Genomic DNA, 17,895 nt, shown 5'->3' with positions numbered 1-17,895 from the left:
GACATGACTCGTATGTCGCTAATTCCACAGATGTGGTTCTACTGTATATCTACAGTACTTTTTCAACTCCTTATTTTAAGGCTTAGTTTTCTTGACCACTTGATGGTGACGAAGACCAAATGAAGCAGCATTCAGCTTCTAACTAGTTGGAGGTTGATTGGCTGAATGCTTCAATGCTTCACGAAGTTTCATGTTTGTTTTTGATGTAAAGCAAGGGCACACTACTAAGAAGCTACTAGACACAATGATACCACAAACACTGAAGGAAAGTAAGTAATTCAATACAAACTGATGAGCCAACAAAAAATACCTGGACATGGCACAAGCAGGTGAGGGGTCTGATTCAAAGACACAAAGGCCCCCATTGACCAGCACAGGTGGTAATAAAAGACCAAATGCACAGGGCAAGACATGAATCACACACAAAAAACCCAAATAGAAATCTAAAGAAAATGCATTGTGATAATACATTTTCTAAGAAGAGCAGTCCACAGTTTACATAAGCTAAATTAATATTTTTTTAATCAGAAATATATTAGCTTGCATATTCAATTTGTTTTGGAGAAATCAGTAACTAAATGGACTTGGTAAATGGAGTTTCACCTACATATATAACGCTTTTCTACCTTCGGTACTCAAAGTGTTTTACATTAACTAGTCATTTACCTACTGATGCCGCAGCATCAGGAGCAGCGTTCAGCGTCTTGCTTAAGGACACTTCGACACAGTCATGATGGTCAGAGGGTCGAACCCACGGCCTCTCAACTGGGAAACGACCACTCTACCATCGAGCCATGCCTCCCCGGCTTCCAAAACAACCCCAAGAAATAAGCAAAATCCCCATGACCCAATCGCTTTTCACATGAAGAGTCGTAAGCAACCGAACAAATTTTGATCATTCAAAGTCGTTGCACTTACAAAGCTAATGTATATATGTATGGCGTGAATGGAGAGCAAAGGATTACAGAAGTGGATTACAATTTGTGGGCAGGAGTGGAATACACCTCCTGTCCTCATTGGTTGATGTTGTGAAAATACTTTTCACATTTAAAAATATTTCCTACTTTGCGGATTTCACTGTTCACGAAGGGTTTTCTGTCCCCATTATCCATGGAAAATGTAGGGAAATTATAGCTGTGTATTAGATTTTCATTTAGAAATGCAGGCTTCATCGCATTTTATCTGAGTAATCCTGTTAACTGTGTATGCTGTTTTAACAATCTCAAAATGCCTGCTTTAAAAAAAGAATATTAAAACAACAAAGAGGTTTGCAGTGGAAATATTTGTTAATACAGTTCTCTTGTCATTTTAAGAAGTACAGACATGACCAAAGGACATCCTGTCTGATTGCTGTTTGAGCTGTGCGTGTCTGTGTGTGTGGGTATGCGTGCGTGTGTGTGTGTGTGTGTTGATTGACTCACTGAGAGCCATATCAGCTGTCAAGGGGCCCACGAAACGTACAAAGCTGCTATTGAGATCAGCAAGGTCCCACAAACCTATGACTGAGGGACAATGCACAATGTTCAGATGAATCATAATGTAATATAAAGAGACTTAATGAATGTATCCCACATTATAAGGATGAAGTTAGCAGTCAGAGTCATCGGGCAATTAAAGTGCAAAAGGATGGCATGAACCTCAACATAAAGCAGCGAACCATGTGATTTGTCACCATTTATTGTTCACTCATAAAGTATGACATACAAACGTTATCTATCATTATCATATTGTTAATCATACACGATTAACATTGTTGAACCACTCGTTGTTAAATTTATGAACATTATTTGTTATAAATAATATTTAATCATAAAATGAAAGTTTGCACTGTCCTCAACTCCATGTTTCATCTGCATTTTCAGCTTCAGATGATGTCTGTATACTTTCCTCATATAAGGTGTACTCATCATTGGCCTGACCGGGATCAATGGATTCTATGAGCTGGTTTTTCAGCCAATCACAGTGAGCCCAGTCATCATCCTTCAAGTTCTTTCTCCAATCGCTAGAGCACATTTTAAATGAAACTACTGAATTAAATAAAAAAATTCCATGATATTCTAATTTATTGAGATGCACATTTAGTAGTACATGCTCACAGGTGCAAATGTTGTGCAGTAATGAAAAACCGTGTATACAGAATAAACTTTTTATTGATTCTTTTTTTTTTTTTGCATATTGAAAAAAAATCATCTGTGTTTTCTTTTTGCTTTCTGATATTTACAAAACCAGACTACGTAACTGAGAAATCCAAATATTAAATGATGGATTCTAACATAGTACAAACAGGTGCTTTTTCCAAGGACATGAAAGAGTCTGAGGCTCTTACGGCTCTCCAGCGCACAGTAGGTGAGAGGAGGTGGGTACGGGGTGGGACTGTGGTTTGACTTGTATTTAAATATAGAGTAGGTACACAACAAAAACACTACATCCTGGAACAGCGATCCAGTGCCATTCCCTCCTGACCAACAAAGAACCGGTAAGAGAGCTTACGTACATTTGACCAACTTTTATTACTTGGTTGAAACATTTCAGTGGCTTAGGTAACTTTTACCAACAATTCTGTGGCTCAGTCTGAACATGTTTCATGTAGAGCATAAAGGAGATTATACCCAACTGGGTGGTATGTCATTTCATGCTAAAAATTTTACATGGTAAGTCAAATAATGTTACATATATAATATAGTCATAATATGACTCCTTTTGTCAACCCTTTACAATGAGAATATTATGGAAAAAGTAGTTATAAAATAATTGGCCTGAAATATATTCTCCTGAGACCCAGCCTATTCATTTGTGTCCCTACTAAGTCCGATGTGCTCAATAGAGCACATCCTAGCTTTTCAAATGTCTCCCATTTTTGGGTAGGATGCAATTAACTTTGCAATCTTGCTGAGACAAAACAGACACAAAACAGACAAAGTGGACACAATTGAATAGGCTGGGTCTCAGGAAGATATTGATTCACAAATGCAGAAATGTGTATTGTTAAAAAGTAAAGCCTGGATGCTGTGACTAAAGTAGGAAGTCTGAGAAAAAATATCAGAATGTTTCAAGAATAATGTTGCAAATTTTCAACACTATAGTCTTGAAAAGACTAGACTAGAAAAGACATCTGAAGGATGAAAACAATACACGCAAAAAATCCGATGAAAGTCAAAATGTGTTGACACAAAAGTCCTAACATTAGAAGACTTAAGGTGCAACATGTTATAAAGTAACAATAATACAAGCAATATGTAACATGAGAAGCTATGAATCGTAAGGGTTAGGGTTAAGTGTATAGTTATGAAAATAGAGTCGTAATGTTAGGGGGAAAAATGTGATCAATTAAACCCAGTGGTCTTAAAAAAATATTAGACGGGTAAAAAGTCACAAAAATATACAAACATTTGGAATGTTCAAAGAATAATGCTGCAAGATTGTGACTGAAAAACTCACAAAATCTTAATGTTAAGATGAAGCAACAAAATGTATTGTGATGAGATGAAAATCAAAATGCTATGAGAATAAAGTCATAAGGATGCATGAATGAAGTTGCAATTGAAACATTATAAGATGATTGCAAGAATAAAAGTCATAGATGTCGAAGTGTAAAATAAATGCACATTTTGCTTGTTATAAATTTTATATAAGTGGCAACATGTCTGCTGATTGTGTGATGTGGTGTCTGATGATAGTGAATTTGAATAGATACTTCAAATATTGATTTCAAATGTTTGTCTTTCAGTAACCTTTCAAAGATGATCAAAACTTTACTGTCGCTCCTCTTGGTGCTGGTAGCTGTGTCTTTGACCTTTGGCAAATACACCCCAAAGTCAGGCAAAAGGAGCCCTCAGACACTTTCCAGAGGTTGGTGACAATGTTCAACATTTCAAAAAACTGTGAATGTTTTTGAACATTCATTTGACTCCAGGATGGGGAGATCAGTTGATCTGGGCCCAGACGTATGAGGAGGGGCTCTACTGGGCGAGGTCGAAGTAAGAAACCAATCATAAAATCATTAACCTAACATATCACTGCAATAGAAAACCTGACATAATGTCAAATAACTCATCCGTTAAGGAACAAGCCCTTGATGGTCCTCTTTCACCTTGAGGACTGTCCACACAGCCTGGGTATGTCTAAACCAAGGGGTAAAATATTGTTCAATTAGGTTTCAAGACTGTTGTAACAGTTTTTTGTTCTTGTTGCAGCACTGAAGAAAGTATTTGCAGAAGACAATGAGCTCCAAAAAATCCTTGATGAGGACTTTGTCGTACTCAACCTGGTGGTAAGTCACATATTTTAACCCATTTTTAATATGTGAGATGTTATGGAAAAAAAAAAGCATTACAGTGATCTCTTGCTACCTGGCACCTGCCCTATTGTGCTCTCAGTGCATCACGTTTTTTTTTAGTTAAAAAAAAAAAAGCTATGTTGTGTAGAGACGTGCTACGAAGGTTCCCTGCATGCCTGACAGATAAGTTAGCTATAAATGCACTTGCCACGGGCACTCCTTGGACGTCGAACTACTGCAGTGCACATATTTATTTAAATCTTAAATTATTGAATCTTACACAGCAGGGGTGGGTAATTACGGCCCTCGATGGCCAGTGTTCATCATGTTTTCCAGTTTTCTCTCCCTAACACACCTGATTTAAACCATTTGCTCATCAACAAGCTCTGCTGGAGCTTGAAAATAATCCTAATCATTTGAATCAGGTGTGTTTGAGAGAGAAAACAGGAACACATGCAGGACACCGGCCCCCGAGGCCTGGAATTGCCCACCCCTGTTATACAGTAACTATGCTGTTATCCCTTCCCTTCCCATCCCGTTGGCTGTAGTATCACAGAGCCGTGGTTATATTAGCAGGGCCGGGAAGTCTAATTAGAATGAATTCCAATTTATTACAAAAGAAAAGTGTAAACTTTATTTCTGCCTCCGCTGAAAGACTAACCTGAGAGGCAGCAGCTTCAAAGCACATACTGGCGGCCAAAAAAATAATAAGTAGAAAAAAATCAATATCTCTCAATCTCCACAGCAGGCACACTCATGATCAAGCCGAATTTGAGCAGTGTTATACAAGTCAGCAAAGGTCCAATTGCTGGATGTCTTTAAGATTGTACTGATCAATTAGCCTTTAGCGAGAGGTCGGTTAACACTGATTTTTTTTCCCCTTTCCATATGCTCCCATAGTCAAACTCCCAATTCATAAAGGAGAAAAACATGGCAATTGAAGATGTATGAAATGATGCATTCACAGAAAATGATTTTCAATGTTGTAATAAACAATTCTGTAAATGGATGGTGTAGCTTCTGGTTTTCTCTTCTTTTTTTTCCACAGTATGAAACCACAGACAAACATCTATCCCCAGATGGACAGTATGTCCCCAGAATCATTTTTGTTGGTAAGACTTAATTGGCAGTGAGGATAGCACCTTAATTGCATAGATAATCTGACCACTTTCGACTGTACTGTAATGTGCTTTTACCAACCTAAAATAAATTATGATACAAAAGCATGAGTAACAAAATATTACATGTATGATATAATGCAGTCAAACAACTGCAAACTATAATGCCAATTATCGAATTAGGTATTGCTACTTATTTGACAATGTCTATCAATCAAAACCGCCTAAGACAATCTTTGAAAAGACAAATTATTTGATCATTATCAAATAATGGCGGCACATTTTTCAAAGCTTCAATGACTTACAAGGTCACTGTATAAGATTTAGACTGTTTTTCATTAAAAGGAATCAATTAAATGACTATAAATTTAATAAAAACTTGCAAATAAATGTGTTCTTAACGTTTTAAAAATAATCATAGGTCTAGTTATCATTAAATTATATTACATGGGGAGTGGCACTTCTCCGGAGGCTGCCATGTTTGTTATAGCTGCGGACAATTGTAAATGCAGCACTGTACTCAAAAACGGTCTAAATCTTATACAGTGCCCATTTAAGTGTCAATCTACAATTCAGTAAATTTTTAAAAGAAGAAAAAAGAGTGAATTAGAGATTCTTTCCAAAGTTTTGTCTAGTACTGTGCTTTTATGATTTTTATATTGTTATATGATATATTACAATTTTACAATCTCTCTTGCACTTTCTTTCTCACAGACCCGTCAATGACAGTGAGGGCTGATGTCACTGGTCGCTACGCGAACCGCATGTATGCTTACGAACCAAATGACATCAAACTCTGTAAGATGAAACTCTACTGCTACACTGTCAAATTGAATTTACACCAAGAATGTTGAATGTGACTGTGTCTCTCATTTATTAGTGATAAGCAACCTGAAGAAGGCCAAGAAACTCCTCAAGTCAGAACTTTGAAAGATGCCCTCAACATCATTTCCTTTCTCTTCTTCACCTGGGGGAAAAAAAATCTTCTTCACTTAAATGCTTTTTCTTCAAATACTCAAGTTCCTTCAAGTATTTCAAATAAACTTGTTTTGGATCTTAATTATTCTCAGACTTTCTGACTAATTAACCTAAAATCAGTCAGTGCTAAAACAAGTCATTAACACATCACAAACATGGGCTGTCTAGGACATTAAAAAAGTGCTCCAAACTTTACTGAAGAAAACTTTACTGTTAGGCTTGGCTTGTTATCGTGTGAAGGCCTCCCATAATTCCATATATTTCAGCCTTTAATATTGTGCAACTCATTTTTTAAATGGGAGGATTCCCCATTCATTCCCAATGGGAGATTTAACATTTCACATTTACATCATTTCATAAACAATTAATAAATATTAATATTTTAGGATAATTCCATACTTTTCATCCATAGTGTCATTCCCAATGGCATATTTAACATTTCACATTTGAAGCTTCCCCATTTCAAATGTACATAATTCAATTCATTCCTTTCACATTTTCATCATTACTAATATTCACACATTCCAATAATTCATAACTATTTTAATATTATTACTCATAATTCCTCATTCATTCCCACAGTTCTCCCCCAAACTTTGTAACCTTCCTCCTTCGCCATTATTCAGCTGATTTACACCATTCCAACTTTAATCGATTCCCCCAATTCACGCCATGCCATGGGTGTACCCATTTTCCTCTTCCCGCAATTCAAAATTTTCCCACAATTCCACTTTTTTTCAGTTTTTCCCTTGTATCTTCTACATTATTTGGCCGATTCAAACCGTTCCAACTTTGTAATATTCAGAATACTTAACAGATACAAGCCATTTAAACATTCCACATCATTCCACCATTCAATGCCTCTCCCTTCAGCGTTTTCTTCTTCACTCGCAATTTCTTCAGGAATTGCACATTTTCTAGTTGGAAATTAAAAAAAACATTTTATTTATGTGGAGAAGTACAAGTGGCAAAGATGACAGACCTGAAACAGTGTACCAAAAATGTAGAGGATCAGACATTTACATCAGTGAGCATTTGGCTAAACGTAATGCGTATATCACCTCAAAAACTACAAACAGCAAAACATGAATACAAAAATAAAGAATACATATTCAAACATAACACTGTATTATTGAATTCAAAATAAAGAATATATATTCAAACATACTACAGTATTCACTGAATTTAAAAAAAGAATACATTAAAACACTGGCATGAATCAAAGTACAGGGGGGCCCCGTGTTATGACCTTAACGCGTTCAGCGGCTAGGCTCGTAACTCGAATTCGCCGTATGATGGGCAATCCAAACCTATGTTGATTAGTGAATGCGTGCAACGCGTGCAAAAACCTTAGGTAAAAACATCACGACTTTATACACATATTAAAAATTAGTAACATAATCTACTGTACAGTTAAATTAAATAACATAAATATACAAAGGAAAAATGACATTTACCTTTGGGGCGATGTGACTTGAGCTGGTGGGTGGAGGCGGAGGGGAACAGAGATGAACCAGCAGCATTTTTTTTTTCTTAAACGAGAACTTTTTTTAAACAAGAACTTTTTTTAAACAATGACTTTTTTTTTGTTTTAAGGAGAACTTTTTTTAAATGAGAACTTATTTCCAAACGAGAACATATAACCGGCGATTTCCTTCTCTTTAATCCATGATAGAAGAAGCCTCTCCATTTTGTTGTTTACCGAGGTCCGTCCCCTGGCAAGGAAAGTCATGCCCCAAGAACATTTGCTTGCTTTAAAGGCTTCCTTGTTCTTGAGAATTGTACTGATTGTCGAGTGGTTACGGCCATACTCACTAGCGGGATTAACTATGTGTGCGCCTCCTTCGTATTTTTTTATTATCTCCTGCTTCGTTTCTATTGTCATCATCCTCTTACTTCTTCCTTTACCGCCACTTGAATTTTTAGAAGCCATGTCTAACAGATAGAAATTTGCAAAGTCTTAATAACACACGGACCAGCTAGTGCCATCAAGCAAGGTGAGGGAGTTCGGCCAATAGCATATTGGCATTTCTGTGATTGACATGACGCCGGCCAATAGCATAACGGCATCTCCGTGACTGCCTTAATCGACTAATAGCATATCGGCAGTTCCGTGACATACGAGAAAAGTTGTTTTTGTTGATGCAGCAAAGCGAAAAAAATAGTGCGGTTACATTGACCGGCATGTTGGATGGTTCGTAAGACGAAAGGTTTTTAAGTAAGAGGGGGGACAAAAAAACGCCGCGGTCCATGTCATAAAATGAAAAATACGTAAAATACGTAGTTTGGGTCAATTTAACAAAAAGGCAATTATAAGTCCACTCCTGACTCTAGTGGCTACATTGATCATGGCTGTCCGATTAAAACACAAAGTGTGTTATTAAAATGATGACATTACATTACTTTTAAAGGCATTTCTACATTTTATATCGACTAACAAATTGGTGTGGTTTTGGGGGAGGGGTGAGGCAGCGGGACAAGACTGCATGGCAATGTATGTGTAGATGCAAATGCTGAAACTAATGTTGCAATAATAAAATGATTTGAAGTTTTATTGTTTAACTTTTTGACACAGCTGAATATTAATTTGTCAAAAAACTCTAAAAGTCATCATCACGATCTGACACGCCAAATAGCTCCTCCCATTTAACACCCGGACGTCTTTCTCATCATTCGTTCAAACATCCTTCTGACTCTTCCGCGTGTTGTCAACTTGGGACCCGTCCAATTTGTTTGAAATGGAGGTCCTCAGGGATGATTTACTTACTTGGAATGTTTTTTACCCAAGTGACGAGTGTTGTGAGATCAGAGCGTGAAAGGTTGTCCGCTGTGTCTCACCCACCTGCCGACATCCATGCCGACTTGTTCCGTCAATCTGTCTTTACCTTTTCAAAGTGCGTCAAAGTTCGCTGCAAAATATGACCAACGCAGTTTCTTTGTTGACAACAAAGAGGCAATACAGCTGTCTAATAAGAGTTCCAATATACTAACAAATCATCTGGAAATCACACATTATGCATGCTCAAACAAGACGGCGAAGTAAAACAGCATTTTACAAAGCAAAATAGAATCTGGATCAATAAAGAAAAAAAAACCACAATGGGTTTTTCTTTCATTAAAGAGACTTAGTGGCAAACAAAATAGTTATTAGTTTTAAAAACAAACAAATAAATCTTAATAAAATGCAAATATATTTATTCTATCACATCAACAATTTAAAAAATATATTATCGTAATACAAAGAGACAAATAAAAGATCCTACAATATTTTTTTTTCTTGTTTAATTGTGGTTCTACAGTACAAAGTCTCAGATGGTCGATTTACAGAATCACATGTGCAGTTCTGACACCTTTACTTGTATTTACAAAAGTCATGCAAAAAGCCAACTACACAGAGGATGCAGTCAGAAGCAAGACAATTTCATATTCTTAAAACATCTTTTCCCACAAATGCATATACTGTATACACTCCTTTAATTCCTCACAGCACTTCTGACATATTTTAAATAATAATTCAGTCGTATTAATGTGTGTTTGTGCAGATTATTGCATTGAGTGGGACACATTTTAAATCAACAACAGTATATAAGAAAAAAAGAGCATAACAGGGCGATTCCACTGTATCTACTCCGACATGCCGCTCCGTTTGGGGGGTGCCGCACCATGACCCACCCATGTTAATGAATGACAGCGATTCCACTGCATCTGCTGAGCTCCGCTCCACTGCGGTCCATCAACTTTACGCAAGACTTGAAAAAATCTGATCTTCTGCCATTTGCCGTAGTCAATTCCACAGCTTAGAAAGCACCAAACAGGGTAAAAAAATGTGGTCTACATAGGGATACAAAAGCAAACCTGTGTTCTCCTTTGCTAATTGATTGAATGAAGTTAAAAGTGACTGCTTCTGCTTGTCTGTGCCATTGCCATCAAGACAAAAGGAGCAAATGCTTTCCTCCTGTTAATTGGCTCTAACGTGTGTACAAATATATACAGTATATTACAGTTTGAGTCGCGATTCTATTAATTCACTTCAAAGTTAAAACGAACGTTGTACGTATTGTAAATTACCTTTGTAAATTGAGCGTGTGTAACATATTTAGTTTGTATTGTGTTTTAGTTTATTCACATTTGGTTATATTATTATATAGTATTATTATTATTATATTATTCTTATTATTATTACATGTAGAAGTTAGCACGTTTGATTGACGTGCACTCAAGAAAGGAGGGAGAGCGCTAGACTCGCGCTGAACGAAAAAAAAAGAGAAGATTTGACTACACTCTGTTTTAGCGAGTCCCCAGTGAATCGGTCGCCTTCGGAGACCCAAGAGGCCCTTTTAAGGCTTATGCAATGAAGTTTTATCCAAGCAGACGTTCGACAAATGGCCGAGTTGATGATCTCTGCGCATGCGTAGTTTGACTTCCCAAGGAATGTTAGGAATGTGTGACCGCAGTGGAGCAGATGTAGTGGAATAGCCCAGTAAGACAGCTCAGTTAATACTTTCACAATAAACAGCATAAAACAAAAATTTCTCCAATACAGTGTGCAGCTTGATTGTAGTGATGACAAGTTCCACGTAAGACACATAAAGTTATTCTCTAGAAAGAGACATTTCAGTTACAGTGGTGACAAGATATTATTTAAAAACAACAATAATAATAATAATAAAAAAATATCACATTAAATTCAAATTGCTGCATATTTACAGGTAAAGCACAAGGAAGGTCCAGTCTACACTCCAGCTTGTGGACGTTTCACAGGAATGCACTGGGGTTTGCTCGGGGGTCCTTCTGGTTCCTGTAGCGGTATGTGAGCCACACACCCAGAATCTGACAAGACATGATTATATTCAAATATCCTTCATCATTTAAGTACAGTAACATATGTTTGTAAATGTGTTCTTTGTGATTACAGTGGAACCCTCTATGGCAGAACGTCCCTGACTTTTTAAAACAAAATTCTGTATTAGATCAATACTTACAGGAATAAAAGTTGCACGGAATTGTTGGCATTGCTGGAGGTGGCCGACATTTTGGACAAAGCCAAGGAAAGCGTGCCCAAGGAGTGACGAATCAGAAACCCCACCTGCCCTCTTGATAAACTAATAATAGAATTAAGTAGAAAAAGCTGAGAAGGAAGCAGGTGCTTGTTGAAGACTGCAGAGTCACCATACATATTGATGGATAACTTCTAATTGTACTCTACACTTTTGCCGATTTTTAAAATGGCCATCAGTCCATCCATCTGTCATATACCACTGTATCCAGGAGTCGGGATGTGGGGGCGAGCAGCTTCAGCAGGAAAGCCCAGCCTTCCAACATCCAGCTCCTCCGAGAGGATTCCCATCTTAGTGACATACCGGTTCTCTCTAGCGCAGGGGTGTCCAAACTTTTTGCAAAGGGGTCCAGATTTGGGGTGTTAAAAATGTAGGGGGGCCAACCTTGGCGGGCGTTCTTTACATATAACAGCAATTAATTTAAATACATTTCAGCGAGCTGTTCTGTGTTTCACATTTGCTTTTTTATTTTAATTTTGACTATCTTAAGCATGTGTTTCGGTTCATTTGAAACGTGCATATCAAAATTGAATTGACATTAAATATTGAAATTGAATATTCACTTAACTTCACTTTTTTTTAACACTTTAACTTTTTTGAAACAGTTGAACAGAAGTAATTGTACTCTTGGGTGCTAATTACATTTGAAACATAAAAAAAAAATCTCACCATGGCAGTTTAATATTTATAAAAAATTTAAACACAATAACAGAGAAATGAACAAGTAATAGTAATATCAACAAGTGCAGGGCTCATTTAAAATATGACATTAGTAACTATAAATGTTGATTGGATTTTTAAATGGTTATTGTTCTGGAGTGAAAACTTAAAAAAAAAAAAAAAAAAAAAACGTTTTCAGATTTATCGTAAATGAAAAAGACTTGTCCGCATGAGTGTGATGGGTGAAACTGAGATCTGGAGTGCAGGACAAAGGCCAGGTGTGGCAGTAGTATGGATGCGCAAGATGTCTTGTAAGTAAGAGTCCGACAGCCGTGTCCTCACACGGCTCTTATTTAAGTTCATAACCGTCTTCTCAAACAAATACGTCGACCCGAACAAGCTTAGCATTTCTTTACCAAATGCTAAAATCTCTCGGAACTTGTCCTTATCCAACTGTCAGTAAAATATTGCTGCTGTGAGATTAAACCAGCTTCAAGACGTTTCAGTTTCTCGCTGCGTTTATTACCTGTGATCCTGCCATATACATCAGCATGTTTTGTTTGGTAATGTCGCTTCACATTTAACTATTTAAAAACAGCCACTGTCTCTTTACAAAGCAGACACAGTTGTTCCGTATATCAGTGAAGAAATAGTCCAATTTCCACTCATCCTTAAACCGTCGGGCCTCGGAGTCAACTTTTCTCCTTTTGTTGACTGTCGCCATTTTAGAAAGTTAGGGGCTCATACAGTCAATTACTCATATACTAATTTGCTGTTCCTAATTAAGCCTATAGATGGCAGCAATTAGCACATGCAGGTAACAGCGCTGCTGCCCAATGTATTAATTCTCCATGTGGGACAGACGTTATTGATTTTATGACGGAGGCTGCGGGCCGAATGGCAATTGACCATGGGCCGCATTTGGCCCCCTGGCCGGACTTTGGACATGCCTGCTCTAGCGTGTCCTGGGTCTTCCTCAGGGACTCCTCCTGGTGGGACATGCCCAGAACGCCTCATCAGGGAGGGATCCAGGAGGTATCCTAACCATATGCCCGAGCAACATCAGTTGGCTCTTCTCAACACGGAGGAGCAGCAGCTCGACTTTGAGCCCCTACTGGATGACAAAGCTTCTCACTCTGTCTTTAAGGGAGAGCCCTGACACCGTGTAGACTAAACCCATTTCAGCCTCTTGCATCAAGGATCTTGTTCTTTCGGTCACAACCCACAGGTCATGACCATAGGTGAGGGTACAACTGTACAACTATAACTCAACAGTAACTCGAGAGCTTCTCCTTTGGGCTCAACTCCTTCCTTACCACAACAAAACCGGTACAGCATCAGCATCAGAGCAGACACTGCACCATTCTGCCAGTCGATCTCCTGCTACATCCTGTCCTCACTCGTGAACAAGACCCTGAGATCACTGAACTCCAATCCCTGACCCAGCGAGGGCACTCCACCCTTTTCTAATTGAGGACCATGGGCTCAGATTTGAAGGTGCTGATCTTCATCCCAGCCGCTTCACACGAACTGCTAATGTAAAATTTGAAGATCGGGGCCTGATAAAACCAACAGCAATGCATCATTTGCAAAAAGCAGAGGTGCAATGCTTACACCCCCCAAACCAGACCCCCTTAATGCTTCAACGATGCCTTGAAATTCTGTCCAAAAAGCTAATGAGCAGAATCAGTGAAAAAGAGCAGCCTTGGCAGAGTCCAACACTCACTGCAAATGAATTTGATATACTTGACTGACATCAGTGGTACAAGGTGAAGGAAATACATATTTTTTAAATGCAGTATATCAATAAAATAGTGTGCACATGGAACTGTGTTATTCTAATAAAGATTGAGACAACGTAATATCTGTATAAAGCAGATAAGGTCTTGGCCCAGGAGAAATAAAGACAAGTCATCACCTACAAAAGGAACAGATGGCATCCCCCGACACAACTTTCCACCAGGAGCAAAAGGCTAGGTGTTGCCTTCAAGAGAAGATATCAGTGAGGGTTTATGGTGCTCAGACATCCTCCCGCTTCAAAGAATGGCCGGCAGAACAAAGACTTTTGAAGACACCTTCCCCACGCAAACAGACCCCCACGCACGCACACACCCACACGCACGTGCACACACACACACCTGCATTCCACAGTGGGACTACATGCCCTAAAAGGGTATAAGAACTGAATGTGGAAGGTGATACGTTGTCATTTTCTGCTCTGACCCGTGGCAGGACTGGCCCGAGGCCTTGTGTACTTTCCAACTCTGTCAGGATTAAACATATTGTTTCACTATGTTGTGACTTTTTGGTTAGGCCAAAGTCCTGTCTGGTTTCCCACGCTTTTCCTGAAATTATTTTTGGTGTATGTTACAAAATTAATTCTCGACCATAGGTTGTGGCGTACAATTATACTGTGAGAGATAATCAGGTGTATCAATTGTTCTGTAGGGATGGTCCAATTCACTGAAACAGTACCCATTCAGACTGAAATGACTGGATCGGTATCAGATTGTTTTCATTGGGAGAAATCCAATCTTATGCTCAACTTTACTTTACACCAAATGATACAAAGCTTTGTGGTTGTCATACTGGAAGTACAACTATTTCCTGCTTCCATGTCATGAAAAAGAATCATGAAAAAGCTTTTCTACTAGAACTATGGCTATGCCGTGACTAAGTTACCAAGGTTGAATAGTGAAGAGTATGACTTGTTTAATGTTTACAGAAGTTGAAATGCCAACCAGGATAGCACTTAGCATTCATAAATGGTCACCAGCCAGAATCATTAGCATGTAGGTAACATTTTACTGTCTAGTGGAGCATCCAAGTCCTCTGTGATTAATTACTTCTAAGCACAGCGACATCCCAGTTATAAGAAAGGGTACCAATTAATTCAATCTTTTTTTTTTCAGTTACAGTGGGCCCCGGTTTACGAGATGAATCTGTTCCGCGGTTGGGATCGTAATGCAAATTCGCTATAAGGCGGGCAATCCAAACCTATGTTAAATCGCTAAAACGTGTAAAACCCCAGGTAAAAACATCTAAATTGTATCTACATATTAAAAAGTGGTATCAAAATAGTATAATGGGTGCTGACTTACTTCTCTCTTTAACATCACTAGCAATCTTGGGACCCATGGTTAACCAATTCAAGTTTAAATTAAGCATTAAAATGCACAATAAATACAATATTGAAATCACTCTCACATGAAGTAAATTCTTTAGGCAGCCATCTTTGTGACCCCGTGCACCGACCAATAGCAGACCAGCATCTCAGTGACCGTGACGCCGACCAATAGTAGACCAGTATCTTCGGGAGTCATGATGCCGACCAACAGCGGACCACCATTGTGGTGATGTAAGCAGTGACGCATGTAATGACGTATGAGCATGTTGCCCCTAGTTGACACACGCGCACACTGACGGCCATGTTTAAGATAGTTTTTTTTTTTCTTTATGTTGTAAGGCAAAAAAAAAAAAGGCATAAAGAGGGGACAAAAAAACATTGCGGTCCACATCATAAGGTGAAAAAAATGCAAGGCAGGGACGTCGTAAACTGGGTGTCCACTGTATTTTATATTTTCCTCTCTCCTCTATTTTTTTTTCAAGCCAGTAAAGTGCATAAATGGTGGAAAACATTTTGAAATGATTTATCAAAGTTGATTTTCCTAACCATAAAAAAATCTGTCATTGAAAGTCATTATATACGACAAGGGAGTCTATAAAAGGTTTTAAGCATCGTGTATAAGAAGCTTTGAACCATGTTGATTAAAAAAAAAAAATCACCAGTTACTCGTCTTGAGAAGATTTTTCACTAAACATTTTTAGTCTTAGTCAGTTTGAGTTAAAACAATTGTAAAGTAACAGTGCACTTATTTGAGTACAATTTTTTGCTCTTTGTCCCATCTGTTTATCACAATTAATGTCACTTATAGGATATGTGCCTGGAAGAAATTATTTCAAATACAACTCATCAGTGATTGAAAATTACAATTGAAATGGTTTTGAAGTTAAACCAACTCAATGTCATCAAAGTTACAATATCCTGAATGTCAAGGTTCAGACCATTTTGGCAAGCTTTATCCCTGTTGCTGTTCAATGTTGGTTGAGGCTCACCTCAGTGAAACTGAAAAAAAGCCCGATGCCTCCCACGAAACGCAGGACTTCATCTGCATGTTCCTGGATCTTATCAGCACACGGCAAACAGGAGTGATTAGGAAAACAGGCCTACAGGACAACACATGAACAAGAACTCATAAAGCTGATAGCTGACGGGTGTTTATGATTACATAAGTGTTACCTACTAAGAAACACATTTTAGAGCTGTTGCTGTGCTGGAGGAGCAAGGAGCAGAACGTACCGCATCACAGGTGGCGTTGAGGTCAACCTGTCGGAACCCGCAGCAGTTAAGGCTCTTCTCTACGTCCTTCTGGGTGTTACGGGAGTTATTCCAGCCAACCTCTAGCAGATGATCCTGTGAAAGCACATCAGCGAGGATTCACATAAATGAGATGCTAAAATAGGCACACTTGTGTAGTCTACCGTACAATTCTGCAAATTACAGTGCATGTATGGACAAACAACTATGCTGATTCACATTCATATCTATGGCTAATACAGTTTTAAATGAAGTTACCGAGCATGCATGTCTTTGGAATGTGGGAGAAAGGAAGTTGGAGTGCAGGAAGAAAACCCACACAGGCACAGAAAGTGCATACATGAGAGCTCTGCACTGGAATGCTGAAGCCACACCTCAAGCCTCTGCAACTGTGACTGTTAGGCAAACATATTAACAGAACTGCTGCTTTTTATTTTTTTATTCATTATTGAGTTGTAATTTTTCTTATTGACTGATGCTTCTCTTAAATGAACTTTTCCACAAATTTCACAATTGATTTAAAATGTTAGCTATCACTTTACTTTGCTTACTGGGTACACATCAACCCCACCAATTACCGTAATTCCCCGTATATAAGGCACATGTTTTTTTTTTTACCGAAAATGAAGGCCAAATTATGGGTGCGTCCTATAATATTAATATTATTATAAAATTATTGTTATTATTTTTTTAATTTGACACCACTTGAGAAAAATGGATCTGTCAGCCACATCAGCAGAGTTTTGATGCACATATGTACATTTTTTTATCGGGCACAATCTTACATCTTCTGAAATATTTACTGTAATGAGATGAGCTAGAGGAGGGGGATGTCTCTTGGCTGTTAGCATTTAGTGCCTGGGGCAGCTAACAGCAGCTCATGTTAGCTGAGGTTGTTACAGCATTATTTTCAATAAAAGAATCCAGCAGACCGAACCAAAGTCCGAGTCATCCTTGTTTACGCACAGGACAATCACTATAACTGAGAGGATCATGTAAAAGTTATGATATCTCCAACTGATTCAATTAGGAGTGCACCGGTTAGCGAACACGAAAAGGAAATCCATTTGACTTGTTTACATATATCAGACTTTTGGAATATGCACACAATTATCAACTTGGTAAAACACGGATGATGCTCAATTTCGGGTATTCATGGTAGAATGAAGGAACTGCGTCGCGAGGATTAGGAAAAACGACAGCTTTGAACACATTCAACATTACAGTGGTAAGGCGTTCACTGACCACTCACAATGTGGGAAATCTGAAAGATGCATAACTTAAGGTGCAATAATTATTTAACCTGTATATATGAACACAAGAAACTATGAAGAGTTTACAAAAGATGAGATTTATTGTGTTTTGCGATAGTGTTTACATTGTTGCCAAAGTGTTGGTGCGTCTTACACACACTAACATAGAAAATAC

At 38.2% G+C, this 17,895-nt stretch overlaps 2 protein-coding genes across 4 annotated transcripts in view; one reads left to right on the top strand and one right to left on the bottom strand.

Moving 5' to 3' along the window:
• The first annotated feature begins 1,317 nt into the window (after positions 1 to 1,317).
• agr2 (anterior gradient 2) lies at positions 1,318 to 6,419 on the top strand. Its single transcript, XM_088404861.1, has 8 exons — positions 1,318 to 2,476; positions 3,728 to 3,849; positions 3,914 to 3,977; positions 4,063 to 4,115; positions 4,194 to 4,270; positions 5,325 to 5,388; positions 6,109 to 6,192; positions 6,275 to 6,419. The coding sequence occupies exons 2-8, from the start codon at positions 3,741 to 3,743 to the stop codon at positions 6,322 to 6,324; spliced, it is 501 nt and encodes a 166-aa protein (XP_088260987.1). The 5' UTR covers positions 1,318 to 2,476; positions 3,728 to 3,740; the 3' UTR covers positions 6,325 to 6,419.
• Positions 6,420 to 9,629: 3,210 nt separating this feature from the next.
• Positions 9,630 to 17,895, bottom strand: part of tspan13b (tetraspanin 13b) — a 15,251-nt gene continuing 6,985 nt past the window's right edge. Inside the window, exons 4-7 of one of the 3 annotated variants that reach the window (XM_088405411.1) lie at positions 16,450 to 16,563; positions 16,206 to 16,316; positions 11,080 to 11,202; positions 9,632 to 10,971 (exon numbers count right to left, since the gene is read on the bottom strand). In XM_088405411.1, the coding sequence (XP_088261537.1) occupies positions 11,128 to 11,202; positions 16,206 to 16,316; positions 16,450 to 16,563 (300 nt within the window). In that variant the 3' untranslated portion in view covers positions 9,632 to 10,971; positions 11,080 to 11,127. Of the gene's footprint in view, positions 11,203 to 16,205; positions 16,317 to 16,449; positions 16,564 to 17,895 lie in introns of all 3 variants that reach the window. The other 2 variants (XM_088405413.1, XM_088405412.1) reach the window with 2 other exon arrangements.

This window comes from Hippichthys cyanospilos, chromosome 21 (assembly GCF_059441005.1).
Source record: "Hippichthys cyanospilos isolate Australia breed blue-spotted pipefish chromosome 21, RoL_Hcya_1.0, whole genome shotgun sequence".
In the NCBI taxonomy this organism is placed as follows: domain Eukaryota; kingdom Metazoa; phylum Chordata; class Actinopteri; order Syngnathiformes; family Syngnathidae; genus Hippichthys; species Hippichthys cyanospilos.
The sequence above is the reverse complement of the archived record's forward strand: the minus strand, read 5'-3'. Positions and strand labels throughout refer to the sequence as shown.

What these genes read in the sequence shown, in the direction of transcription:
- agr2 (XM_088404861.1), top strand. Translation starts at nt 3,741, where the DNA reads ATGATCAAAACTTTACTGTCGCTCCTCTTGGTGCTGGTAGCTGTGTCT. An exon ending in CTCTACTGGGCGAGGTCGAA is followed by an intron (nt 3,978 to 4,062) that starts GTAAGAAACCAA and finishes TCATCCGTTAAG; the next exon opens with GAACAAGCCCTTGATGGTCC. An exon ending in TTGTCGTACTCAACCTGGTG is followed by an intron (nt 4,271 to 5,324) that starts GTAAGTCACATA and finishes TTTTTTCCACAG; the next exon opens with TATGAAACCACAGACAAACA.